Source organism: Rhinopithecus roxellana, chromosome 11 (genome assembly GCF_007565055.1).
Source record: "Rhinopithecus roxellana isolate Shanxi Qingling chromosome 11, ASM756505v1, whole genome shotgun sequence".
NCBI classification, from domain to species: domain Eukaryota; kingdom Metazoa; phylum Chordata; class Mammalia; order Primates; family Cercopithecidae; genus Rhinopithecus; species Rhinopithecus roxellana.
In genome coordinates this window covers 136385477-136397680 of record NC_044559.1, presented here as the reverse complement: position 1 = coordinate 136397680, position 12204 = coordinate 136385477, and the positions used below count along the sequence as shown (strand labels likewise).

The following is a 12204-nucleotide window of genomic DNA, read 5'->3' as shown; positions in this document are numbered from 1 at the left end:
GGCAGGAGAATCGCTTGAACCCAGGAGGCGGAGCTTGCAGTGAGCTGAGATTGGGCCACTGCACTCCAGCCTGGTGACAGAGCGAGACTCCGTCTCAAAAAAGAAAAAATGGGGATCCCATTTTCCTCATGATTTGTTGTACGTAAACAGAGTTCATTGAAACAGAACCAACAGTTTACACATGCTGAGAGACACTATGAACCTGAGAGAAGAGACCGGGCAAGGCTGTGTCCCTAGGATGAGGTTTTTGAGTGCCTGAGGGATGGTTTTGGCTTTGGTGATGATCTCACACAGACCTGTCGCTGAGGAGCTTTGTGGTGGAATTGATTATCCCAGACACAGTTCCTCTGGTAGCTTGCAGGTGACTCAGCTTGAATAAGGGAGTGGGAATTCTGATTATCTTTAGGCCCCTCTGTTCCTCTGGGCCTCAGCCATGCAGTGGTGAAGTGGTGAGGGGAAGGCAGGGGTTAGAAGTGCTTGGAACTCTACCTTAGAGGAAAGCCTGAAGTGAGAGGCCACTGCTGGGGAAGAAGGGCAGGGCCATTCGGGGAAGTCTCGGGGCCTTATCTGAGCCAGCAAACCCTCTGAGACCTCCCTAGGCTAGTGTCACTGGAGGCCTCCCGCCCAGCACAGGAGCCACCCAGCCTGACCCAGGAGCCACCACGCAGTGCCTCCTAGAGCTCCAGGGCACACAAAGAGCCCAGAGGGCATGGCTCCTGTACCCCTGGCACTCACAGTCTAGCTGGCGGCGTGGACCATGCATGTGTCCCTGCAACGCCCAGGAAAGACACACACCACGAAGTGTCTCCTGGGCAGGTTGACTCCTACATAGCGAACACCTAAGGCCGAGGGGATGCTGAGGAGAGGAGTGGACGGTGTGGGATGGGGTGGATCATGGCATGTGCTCCTGACAAGGTGAGTTGGGAGGTGAGCTTTGGGAGGAAGAAGGAACTGGGGACGGAGAGGCCCAGGAGGCAGACTGGACAGGGCTCTGCAAGGAAGGACCTTTGAGGTGATGAGCCACTGTCAGGGTGCTGGGTGTTAGTGGTTGCTTTAGGGACCCCACTAGATCAGGGCTGCCTCCCCTCGTGGCCAACTCCCTGCTCAGAGACCGGCTGCCAAGCACAGAACAGAAACTAGGTTCCCGGCCGCCACCCGCAGTACTGAGGTGGGGCTGGGCCGCCGCAGAAGCCATGTGCAGGCAGGAAGAGGAGTCTGGGGCTGCTGGGTGGGCACAGACCATGGTGCGGGCCCAGGGTCTCAGCTTGCTATGGCTGTTGAACTTCCTTCCCAGACTGTGTGAAAGGGGAAGGAGCAGATCAGACAGCTTGTTGTGGCTCTGATTCCAGCTGGAGGGGAGAAGAGGCCTCCTGGAGGTCACGCTGGAGTGGCGTACTTTCTGTAAGGCCGGACAGCCATGCTGTTCTGGAGTGGCTGGAGCTGTGGTGGTGATATACCCCCTGTAGTATCGCATCTCCCTCTCCAGGAAGCCTCTGACCCTGGCTCTCCCTGGACTGAGAGGTTAGAGCACAGGACCAGGAATCAGGGAGTTTGCGGTCCACCCGAGTCTCTGCAAGCATGTCACTCTGGCCAGTTGAGGAACCTCCTGCCCCTCATTCTTGCCCAGGGCATTGGAAGTGATGGTACCTGTTCAGCAGACAGGATGCTGTAAGGACCAACAGGTAAAAGCACTGTGCAAAGTAGAGAGGCCTTTACAGGTCAAAGTCATAGGAACACACCCACGTGACAGATGGGAAGACTGAGGTGCCAATAGGATGGCAGAGCCAGAAGTCAAATGCGGGTGTCTACATGGCCCCCACTGTGCCCTGTCATTGGACCGCGAGGAGTCCTGAGGAAGTCTTTAGTACCGCTCTGCTAATTTGAGTCTTAGAGAGTGTCTGTAGGCAATAGGAAACGGGAAGTAGGTTTTTAAAGAAAAAAATGTTTATAATATAATTCCATTTTTGTAAAACAAAAAGAACCATCCGTCTCTGTATGTATGAGTGTTTGTTTAGGGAGGAAGACAGTCCTAGTACATAAAACTCCATTAGCAGGGATATCTCTGGGGAGACTGGGGAAAGAATTAATAATTTTTACTTTTATGCATTTATATGATGTTGGAATATATTTTACAATAAGTATATATTACTGTTATTGCTTTTTTTTTTTTTTTGAAATGGAGTTTTGCTCTTGTTGCCTAGGTTGAAGTGCAGTGGCGCGATCTCGGTTCACTGCAATCTCCGCCTCCTGGGTTCAAGCGATTCTCTTGCCTCAGCCTCCCAAGTAGCTGGGATTACAAGCGCCCGCCACTACGCCCCGCTAATTTTGTTTTTTTAGTAGAGATGGGGTTTCTCCATGTTGATCAGGCTGGTCTTGAACTTCCGATCTCAGGTGATCCACCCGCCTAGGCCTCCCAAAGTGCGGGGATTACAGGCGTGAGCCACCGCGCCTGGTCTATTATTGCTTCTTTAAAAAAAAATGAAACAGTGCAAATGTTTCAGAGCAGTTTTGTCAGAGTCTTTCATTAGCCATTTTTTCAGGCATATTGCTTCCCAGCTTTAGTTTTCTACTAATGGGTCAATAGCATTTGTGGTAGATGCATTTTTTTTTTTTTTTTGAGATGAAGTCTCACCTTGTTGCCCAGGCTGGAGTGCAGTGGCGCAATCTCAGCTCACTACAACCTCTGCCTCTAGAGTTCAAGTGATTCTCCTGCCTCAGCTTCCCGAGTAGCTGGGATTACAGGCATCTGCCACCACGCCCGGCTAATTTTTTTGTATTTTTAGTAGAGTTGGGTTTCACCATGTTGGCCAGGCTGGTCTTGAACTCCTGACCTCTCAGGTGATCCACCCGCCTCAGCCTCCCAAAGTGCTGGGATTACGAGCGTGAGCCACCGTGCCCGGCCGGTAGATGCATTTTTCAGGCATTGAGATGAAAGGAGTTAGGGGTACAGGAAATGACACTTGATGCTTACTTTGTTTCTGGCACATTAAAATCCTCCCCATAACCCTCTAAAGTGGAGGATTTATTATCTCCATCTTAAAAGTGAGATTCAGAATGCTGGGCGCGGTGGCTCACACCTGTAATCCCAGCACTTTGGGAGGCCGAGGCGAGCGGATCATGAGGTCAGGGATCGAGACCATCTTGGCTAACATGGTGAAACCCCATCTCTATTAAAAATACAAAAAAGATTAGCCAGGCGAGGTGGCAGGTGCCTGTAGTCCCAGCTACTTGGGAGGCTGAGGCAGGAGAATGGCGTGAACCCGGGAGGTGGAGCTTGCAGTGAGCCGAGATCGCACCACTGCACTCCAGCCTGGGCGACAGAGCCAGACTCCGTCACAAAAAAAAAAAAGAAAAGAAAAGAAAAATGAGACTAAGTGGGACTCAGAGAGATTAAGTAACTTGCCCAAAGTCACACAGCTAATAAACAGGATTTGAACCCAGCTCTCTGTCCACAGCCCTGTGTTCTTTCTGCCAGGTGAGGAAAATGGAAATGCTTAAGGTGAAGCCCCAAGTGGGAGGTTATGAGCCCTGGAATCTAGACCCAGCTGCCATTTATAAACTCCTCAACTTAGCTTGAATCATGGGTCTGTTTCCTCTCCTAGATAATGGAGATAATGATGTCTTTCCTGCCTACTTCACTGGGCTGCAGTGACAGGAGAAAGGGGACTAGCATTAAAGCACCTGCTTCCTGCCTGGCACTTAGCATCCACAAGCTCATTTCACTTCTTTCTACACAGTTTAAATGGGATAATGTATGTGAAGGTTCTGTGTCTGAAGGGCCAGTGCACATGTGAGCCTTTGCTAATCATGATGTTAATAAGCACCCAGGACCCATTCTCTCCGAGTCAGTGTCCTTAGCAAAGGGAAGTGAATTCTGATGTTGAAATCTCTGTCCTCCCCTAAGCTAACATCTTTCTTAACCCTTCAGGGTGCATGCCATGATTTCTTTTTGTAAGTGGAGCGCCTCTCTTGGAAAGTTCATTTTAAAGGCCCGCGTCAGCAGCTTCAGTCACGCCTGCTGTTCTGCATCATTCTCGATCCTCACAGGAGGGTGGATGAGAGAGGGAGTGAAATTTTCCATGGCTGTGCCCCCTTCCACGGGGTGGGGTGAAAATGGCTGGGATGGTTACCAGTGGTTACTGGTGCCTCCTGCCATGACCGGCCTGTTCACTTGGGCATGCCCAGTCTTGAGTTTGTTTTTTGTGCATGTTCTGTTTGGAGCAGGAGGTGGGGCTGGGGTCGGGCACAGAAATGTGTGTGAGTTGAGTGCAGTGCCAGGCCATTGAGTTCTTTCCTTGGCTGGAGGGCTTTGAGCCAGGGAAGCTTGACGAGGCTGTGTGCTCTCTGCTGATGACATGTCCTCCTGCTCTGCGGGGGTCCAACTTCGGGAGCTGCTGAGAGCTTCAAGGCCCCCTTGGTCCACAAGAAGGAGAATCCAGGACCAGTGTCTGGACAGTGTTTGAGCAGGAGGGCCCGCCCTGTGCAGCCAGCCTGGCTACCCTCATAGGAAGGGCTCTTCCCTCTGGGCAGTGGTGGAGAGGCCCTGGAGGCTGGATGCGGGTTCTCGGCAGCCTCAGGCAAGAGTCTGAGGGACGCCACTGGGTGTCTGATGTCTGGTCTCTGGGACCAGGTGCCTTCCCATTTCCATCCCAGCCTGACCAGAGTCTCACGCACTCGTGTCAGGCACCATGTTTGGGAGTGAGCATTTGAGGGCCTGGATTCCTGTCATGACTCTTGGGAACCTCTGTCTTCTGATAGACGTCCACAGACCCAGGCTTGTAGTGGAAGCAGCCGGAAGAGGTGCTGTGCGGTGTCCTCCCTATCCCCCAAATGGAGGGTGGGGGTTCTTCTGGCACTGACATTTGACCGAAGCAGTAAAGCAGTGGTGATTTGGAGGCAGCACCTAAGAGAAGGGGACAGGATTATGGAGATGTGAGTGTGTGTGTGTGTGAGTATGCGTATGAGTACATGTGTGTGTATGTGTGTGAGTGTGTGAGAGAGTGTGTGTGTGAGAGTGTGTGTGTAGAGAGAGGGAAGAGGGGAAAAGGAAGGAGGAGAGAAAAGATCTGGTGATGCTGTGGAGCGGAGGACAGAAATAGAAAAGTTGAAAGGCCACAGACTTTGGCCAAATCCCCAAAGACCAAGAGTCAGCCTTTCTTCCTGGGTTTCTGGCAGAGATCTGGAGCAAATGGGCAGGAGTGATTTCTCCAATGCCCTTTCTTCCTCTCTCTCTCCTTCTACCCACTGTCCATTCCCAGACTCTTTCCGAGGGAGACAGGAGTGGTCCAGTGGAGTGCCAGGAGGGGCTAGTCTGAACGAGGAAGATAGGTTTTGCTCAGTGAGGTGCTGGGTTCTCTGGGCCCCTGGAAGTTTTCTGCAGGTGTCTCTTGACATGTGCTTTTCTCCAGTGCCTCCGGGCCACTTAAAGGCCCACAGTCCAGAGGGGCATGTCTGCTGAGTCCTGCACTAGGTGCCTGCCTGACTGGGCAGTGTGCCTGGTACCAGGGAGCTGAATTCTCCCTTGGCAGCCCAGCCCCAGGCCTAGGGTCTTTGCTGGTTCAGTGGCCCCTTCTGATCTCCTGAGGAGCAGTGGAAAGAAAGGGCTTCCCTTCACCGTCCTCATTCATGTAAGATCCAGGAGGCCCCGGTTTCAGTTCCAGCCTTGCCTGAACTGTACCCCCCTTTTGGCCCCAGTATTCATGTCTTTTCTGAGAGGGGTTGCACCCCATGATGACTCATGAACCTGAACGAAAGGAGGAAAACCCTCCCTCCATAGCAGCTTGAGGACGAGGCCATCCTCTGTGTCTGCAGCCTGCTTTTTGATTTGAGCTTCTAAGCTTTATTTGGGTTCAGCTTGATTGTCCTGAAATGTTGGGGTTTTTGGAACAGTGTCTGTGTGCTGAGCTGCACCTGGAGTTAGAAGGCAGGATAGCTGTGGAGTTATAGAGAGCTGCCTTTTCAAGAAACTTCTCCTTGTCCAGCTGGAAAATCCCAACAGCTCTACTAGGATCTGCCTTCTGCAGAGCAGGGGACCAGCCTTCCTTAAGGGGCAGGGATGATTGTATGGAGGAGCCTTAGACTTGCGGGTATAAAACCTCACTCCCCCAGCTGTGTGCTTTGAACTAATCACTTAGCTTCTTGGACCCTCAGTTTCTGTGTCTGTAAAATGGGGATTAAGAACATCTCCCTGACAGTTTTGAAGGTTAAATGACATACTGGATCTTGATACACTAATTTACTGTAAACCACAAGAGAATTATATAGTATTATTCCAGGACCCAGCATTTTTTGAATTCCTTCTTTGTGTCGAGCAACTGGGTGAGTTCCAAAGGTCTATTCAATATGTTTTCTTTCCCTGGGGAACTCACACAGTATCATAGGAGATGGACAGCTCAGTAAAAGGATAATCATGATGTGTGGGGAGTGTGGTCGTTGGGGCATGTCCAAAATACTGGAGTAGCAATGTGCCTTTTTAAAAATTAAAATTAAAAAAATTTTTTTGAGACGGAGTCTTGCTGCACTGCCCAGGCTGGAGTGCAATGGCGTGATCTTGTCTCACTGCAATCTCCTCCACCTCCTGTGTTCAAGCGATTCTTCTATCTCAGTCTCCTGAGTAGCTGGGATTACAGGCATGCACCACCATGCCCAGCTAATTTTTGTATTTTTGGTGAAGACCAGGTTTTACCACGTTGGCCAGGCTGGTCTCGAACTCCTGACCTCAAGTAATCCACTCGCCTCGGCCTCTCAGAGTTCTGGGGTTACAGGCGTTAGCCACTGCTCCCGGCCTAAAATTAAAATTAAAAATTATTTTAGAGGTACGATCTCACTATGTTGCTCAGGCTGGTCTTGATCTTTTGGATCTAAGCAATCCTCCTGCCTCGGCCTCCCAAAGTGCCAGGATTACAGGCGTGAGCCACTGTGCCGTCTAGAAATGTGGCTTTTATTGTATGATCTTGCACTTGCTCCCCCATTCTCCACGCAGCAGACACACAACTCTCATCATAGTTGTAACCAATAAAGCTGTCCCAAGGCTGACTGTGCTGTGGGATCCTGCTTGTATTTGTTTATGTGGCTCATCAGGCCCTGTATGGTTGAGCTCTGGACAGTCTTTCCAGGCACACTGTCTGCTTGTTCATCACAAAAACCACTCTCCCTCCCCTTTGGCCTTCACACATGCCCTTGCTTGTGCCTGGGAATGCTCTCCAACTTCGCCTCTCCAGGAAGCTGTCTCTTCCATGCTTGCACCGTGGCTGTCTCTCCCCGCAGACCCAGGGCACTATGATGGCAAGGACTGCTGATGAGTGCCGCCAACCAGAGTAGGGCATGGCTTGTCTCTCCTCCCAGGGCCATGTTTCTGGCCATTTTCTTTTTCCTTTAAAACATATATATATGTTTTATATATATGCATAAAGAGCCTTCTGTGTGCAAGGCTCCATATATATATATATATATATATATATATATTTTTTTTTTTTTTTGATACTGGATCTCACTCTGTCACCCAAGCTGGGGTGGAGTGGCATGATCATAGCGCCCTGCAACCTCTGCTTCCCCAGCTCAAGCAATCCTCCTGCTTCAGTCTCCTGAGTAGCTGGGACTACAGGGGCATATCACCACACCTGGCTAATTTTTGTATTTTTTTAGTGATGAGATTTTGCCATGTTGCCCAGGCTAGTCTCGAACTCCTGGCCTCAAGCAATCTGCCTGCCTTAGCCTCCCAAAGTATTGGGATTACAGGCATGAGCCACTGCTCCCGGCCAATTGTTAATTTTTTTTTTTTTTTTTTTTTTTTTTAGAGACAGTCTTACTCTGTCACTTAGGCTGGAGTGCAGTGGTGCAATCATGGCTCAGTGCAGCCTCAACCTCTTGGGCCCAAGTGATCCTCTTGCCTCAGCTTCCTGAGTAGCTGAGACTACAGGTGTGCATCACCATGCTGGGCTAATTTTTATTTTTTGTGGAGACGGGGTTGTTGCCCAGGCTAGTCTCAAACTCCTGAGCTCAAATGATCCTCCTGCCTTGGCCCTGCAAAGTTCTGGGATTACAGGTGTCAGCCTCTATGTCCGGCCTCTTCTGGCAATTTCTATTCTGGCTCTTGGTGGTTTCTGATTGCCCTTCTTTGAGCTGCTTTATTGTAAAGGGGAAAAGGTGGTAGGGCTAGTGGTTAGGAGTTGGGGCAAGGATCATCCTTGGGCGCAGAGAGTGTTGGCAGACACTTTGGGAGGCCTAGATGGGTGGATCACTTCAGGTCAGGAGTTCGAGACCAGCCTGGCCAACATGGTGAAACCCTGTCTCTACTAAAAATACAAAAATTAGCACGCCTGTAATCCCAGCCACTCAGGAGGCTGAGGCAGGAGAATCACTTGAACCCGGGAGGTGGAGGCTGCAGTAAGCCAAGATTGCACCACTGTATTCCAGCCTGGGTGACAGAGAGAGACTATGTCAAAACAAAACAACAACAACAACAACAAAAAACCCAAAAAACAAACAAACAAAAAAACACCAGTGTTAAGGTATTTTCAGCCTTGTGGGGCTGTATGTCTGTCTCTCTATCCACTGGGAGCCTTCTGTGTGCAAGGCTCCATGTGAGGCACTGGGGAGGTCAAGGTGACACGCATGGAAAGTGGGGATCCAGGCCAGACCCTGCCTCCGGGTCAGTGCTGAAGGAGGGGTGATATCCAGCGTGAGGGACTTGGACATCTTCAGGAGGAAGTGACAGTTGATTTGAACTTTGAAGGTTAGGTGAGCTGGGAAGAAAAGGAAGGGCATTTCAGGTAGAGGTGACAGCAGAAGGAGGAGAGCCTGGAGCACCTACCAGGAATGGTAGAGGTGGTTTGGCCGGAGTTCAGAGAGTACAGAGCCACACCTGCAGAGAGTAGGTGCCTTGGCATTGGGGAGGCATTGCCAGGCTTTGGGCAGAGGCATGACTTGATTAGACTGCACTTTAAGAGGCTAATGCTGCAGTGTGTGGAAGATGGGTTGGAAGGGAGAGACTGAAGATAAACTGTTACAGTGGATGATCATCAGCAATCCAGGCACATAGAGCAGCAGAAAGAGTGGATGGTGAAACAAAAGGACCTTCCTCGGTGAACTCCACAGGGACAGTGCCATCAGGACAGGTGTCTAGCCCAATGCTAGGCACCTAGCTGGTGCCCAGTGAATACTTTTTGGGAGAATAAATGCGAAGGTACCATGAAGGATGAACAACTAGTGATAGCCAGTGACAACCCAGGGTGCCTGAGGTTAGGAGCCTGGGCAGCTTGAGAAGAACGGGGAACCCAGGAAGAGGAACAGGTTGGGTCAGGCCTGGTGAAGGATGGGAGTAGCCTGACTCGGAGGTACAGGGCCCATGGCCTGGCTCACAGGCCCAGCACATGTATATGGGAGCCCAGGGGCTGTCTCCATACATTGAGGCTGGGTTTAAGGTTTCTGCGCTCTGGGCCTGCCACCATGTGTTCTCAGAAGAGTCCTAGCCCTTTGGCCGCCATTTCTACCTTTCTAGAAGTCTTGCCCATGGATACCTACCAGTGCTACTGTCTCATATTAATAATAATAACTGATGTTTATTGAGCACTTACTGTGTTCCAAGTGCTTCTTACTCATTTGAACTTATCCTATATGTTAGGTCCTATCCATCATCTCAGTTTTTCAGTTGAGGAAACTGAAATTCACACAGCTATTAAGCTGTGAGGCTAGCATTGAACCTAGTTGGCTGGCTCCAGAGCCCTTGTTCGTAGCCTCTCTGTCATTCCCATCCCAGTGAGAGTGAGCCAGCCAGTTCTCATTGAGGGAAGGAAGCTTGAAGTGTTCCTGATACTGGAGGAAACCTGCCTCCATCAAGTACTTGGGGGTTGAAGAGCAGCTTCATATTTGAGGTTTGGAAAGGATCTTAGAGATATTGGGTTCATTTTACAGGCCAGGAACAAGGGCTCAGAGCATTTGCAAGCCTGCTCTAGGTGACGTGGTTGATGGCAATTGAATGACCTTCCACCATGCAATGGGCCAGCATGTGTGTTCCTGTGCCTATGGGAGCTGACTGTCTCAGTGGGTGGGTGCCTCACTCTGCCCTGTCCTCCCCGTCAACTTCACTCTCCTTCCTTCTCATTCTCCTCCAGATTGACAAGTATCTCTATGCCATGCGGCTGTCCGATGAAACTCTCATAGATATCATGACTCGCTTCAAGAAGGAGATGAAGAATGGCCTCTCCCGGGATTTTAATCCAACAGCCACAGTCAAGATGTTGCCAACATTCGTAAGATCCATTCCCGATGGCTCTGGTAAGTCTCTCACCCAGTGATTGAACCCTGAGGGCTAAATGTTCTGTGAAATCTTCCTTCGAACTTCATTTGTTCATACATTTGCTCATTCATTCATTCACCATTCCATCAGTCTGCTCTCCCATCCATCCATCCATCCATCCATCCATGAACCCATCCATCCAATATGTGTCTACTGAGTATCTACCATATGCCAGGCACTGGGGATATCATGGTTGGACAAGGCTGACCTGCTCTCATTGACTTTACTGTCTAGTGGCTTGTGGTACTTTAGAAAGTGTAGTGTTTATGGGTCTCGCAGATGCTGTGTGGGTTGCTCTTATGTCTTCAGAACATGAAGAACTCCAGAACAAATGAAGGGTTCATTTTAGGGAAATCTCTCCATCAGGGAATCAAAGCTTCCCTCTCTTCTTACCCCAGATAATAGCAATCCTAATGGACAGGTGGGTCTCAGACTTAGAGGCAGAGATTCCAGTCCCCCTTTGGACAGATTTCACAGATACAGAATTGAGGCAGCCCCCAAAACAAAGAAATACAGAGGGGAGGTAGAATTGAAAGAAAAATTTTATCCTTTCATTCTGCATCCTGTGGCTCATAGCCTGCAGTGGGGCGCTGGGGGAGGGCTCCCTGAGGATTGTCTGTTTCTCCTCCCCAGAGGAGTGGCATCGGCCACTGCACCTGGCTGAGTGGAGACTGGGAGGCCACAGTCTGGCCTGTTCAGTGGAAGCTGTTCTCCCTGGTGGACCCGCAGTTACTAGTTTGTGGAGGTGAATGCTGTGCTCGCTCCAGCGTGGCGCCCTCACAGGAATCCCCTGTTAGCTGTGTTCTGTGCTCTAGGGTGGGGCTCACCTGCTCTAGGCAGCAGAGGGAGGGAGAGCAGGAGGAAGTCAGGTTGTGAGTACACGCCCAATGAGTACAGCCTTCACACACCCCAGAGATTTCTTCCCCGCTCTGGAGGCTCTTATTTAAAGGGGTGATTTGGGGCATCTTGTATGCAGCCTGCAAAATGGACGCCAGGAAGCTGCAGCTGTTGCAGCTGACGTTCTTGAAAGATGGGCAAGTGGGAGTAGACTGATTGCAGCAGGAAAAGATCTCTGCTGTCTGCCTGCAGTCATCCTGAATGAGATTTGGGCACTATAAAGAGGCCGTGTGCTGTTCACTGTGGCCATGGGTGGGGTCTACTTCATGCTCACATATTAGCATGTGTATCTCTGATGTAAGCCTACTCCACCTCCACCCTTTTGTTTAGGTGTTGATTACTAGCACCTACTTTTAGCTTTTTAAGAACTACTGAAGAGATTCTGGCCATCAGAGTAAATAGACTGTGGTCTACCCTGGGTGTATTCTCTTGTCTCTGGCTGGAGAAGAAAGAACTTTATATATAGTTCACTCTTGCTTTTTCCCAGACATGGATGTCACCTATAGCCAGGAACATTGGAACCTTTCCAGGATGAGGAGAGCTCTGTGGCAGAGGCATGGCTCTGACTGCTTCCAGCTGAGAGAAGAGGAAAACTGGGGGTGGGGGGGAGCCGGGAGAAGGGGGTAAGAGCAGCGCCCAGGAGAGCACCTGCTTTGGCTTTGCTTGGGAGAGCTCAGAAGGATATCTGATCCCTGGGAGGCACCTGGCCCTGTGTGACTGGCTCAGAGCAGACACGGGAGGAGACGCTTTGCCTCCTTCCAAGCCAGCTCGAGTCCCAGGGACCTATGTCAGCAGGGGTGCTCTCCCTCTCTCCTTCACAAACTGTTTCCAGGATTGAGGGTCTCAAAGTGTGATCCAAGTGCAATAGAAATCCAGCCGTTTGCCATATTGGCTACTCCTCCAAACAAGGCTCAGAACTCATACTCATTTGTGAAATTTATTTTTCACCCCCTTTTAGAGATTCATATAAATGGCAGCCCCCATTCCAAATATTTCTGGGTGGGTTCAGT

General features: G+C 50.4%; 1 protein-coding gene across 3 annotated transcripts in view; it reads left to right on the top strand.

Moving 5' to 3' along the window:
- The window catches only part of HK1 (hexokinase 1), a 90455-nt gene that overhangs the window by 19832 nt on the left and 58419 nt on the right, over positions 1-12204 (top strand). For all 3 annotated transcript variants that reach the window (XM_030940407.1, XM_010362819.2, XM_030940408.1), the window contains exon 2: positions 10113-10275. In XM_030940407.1, coding sequence (XP_030796267.1) covers positions 10113-10275 — 163 coding nt within the window. The remainder of the gene's footprint in view (positions 1-10112; positions 10276-12204) is intronic.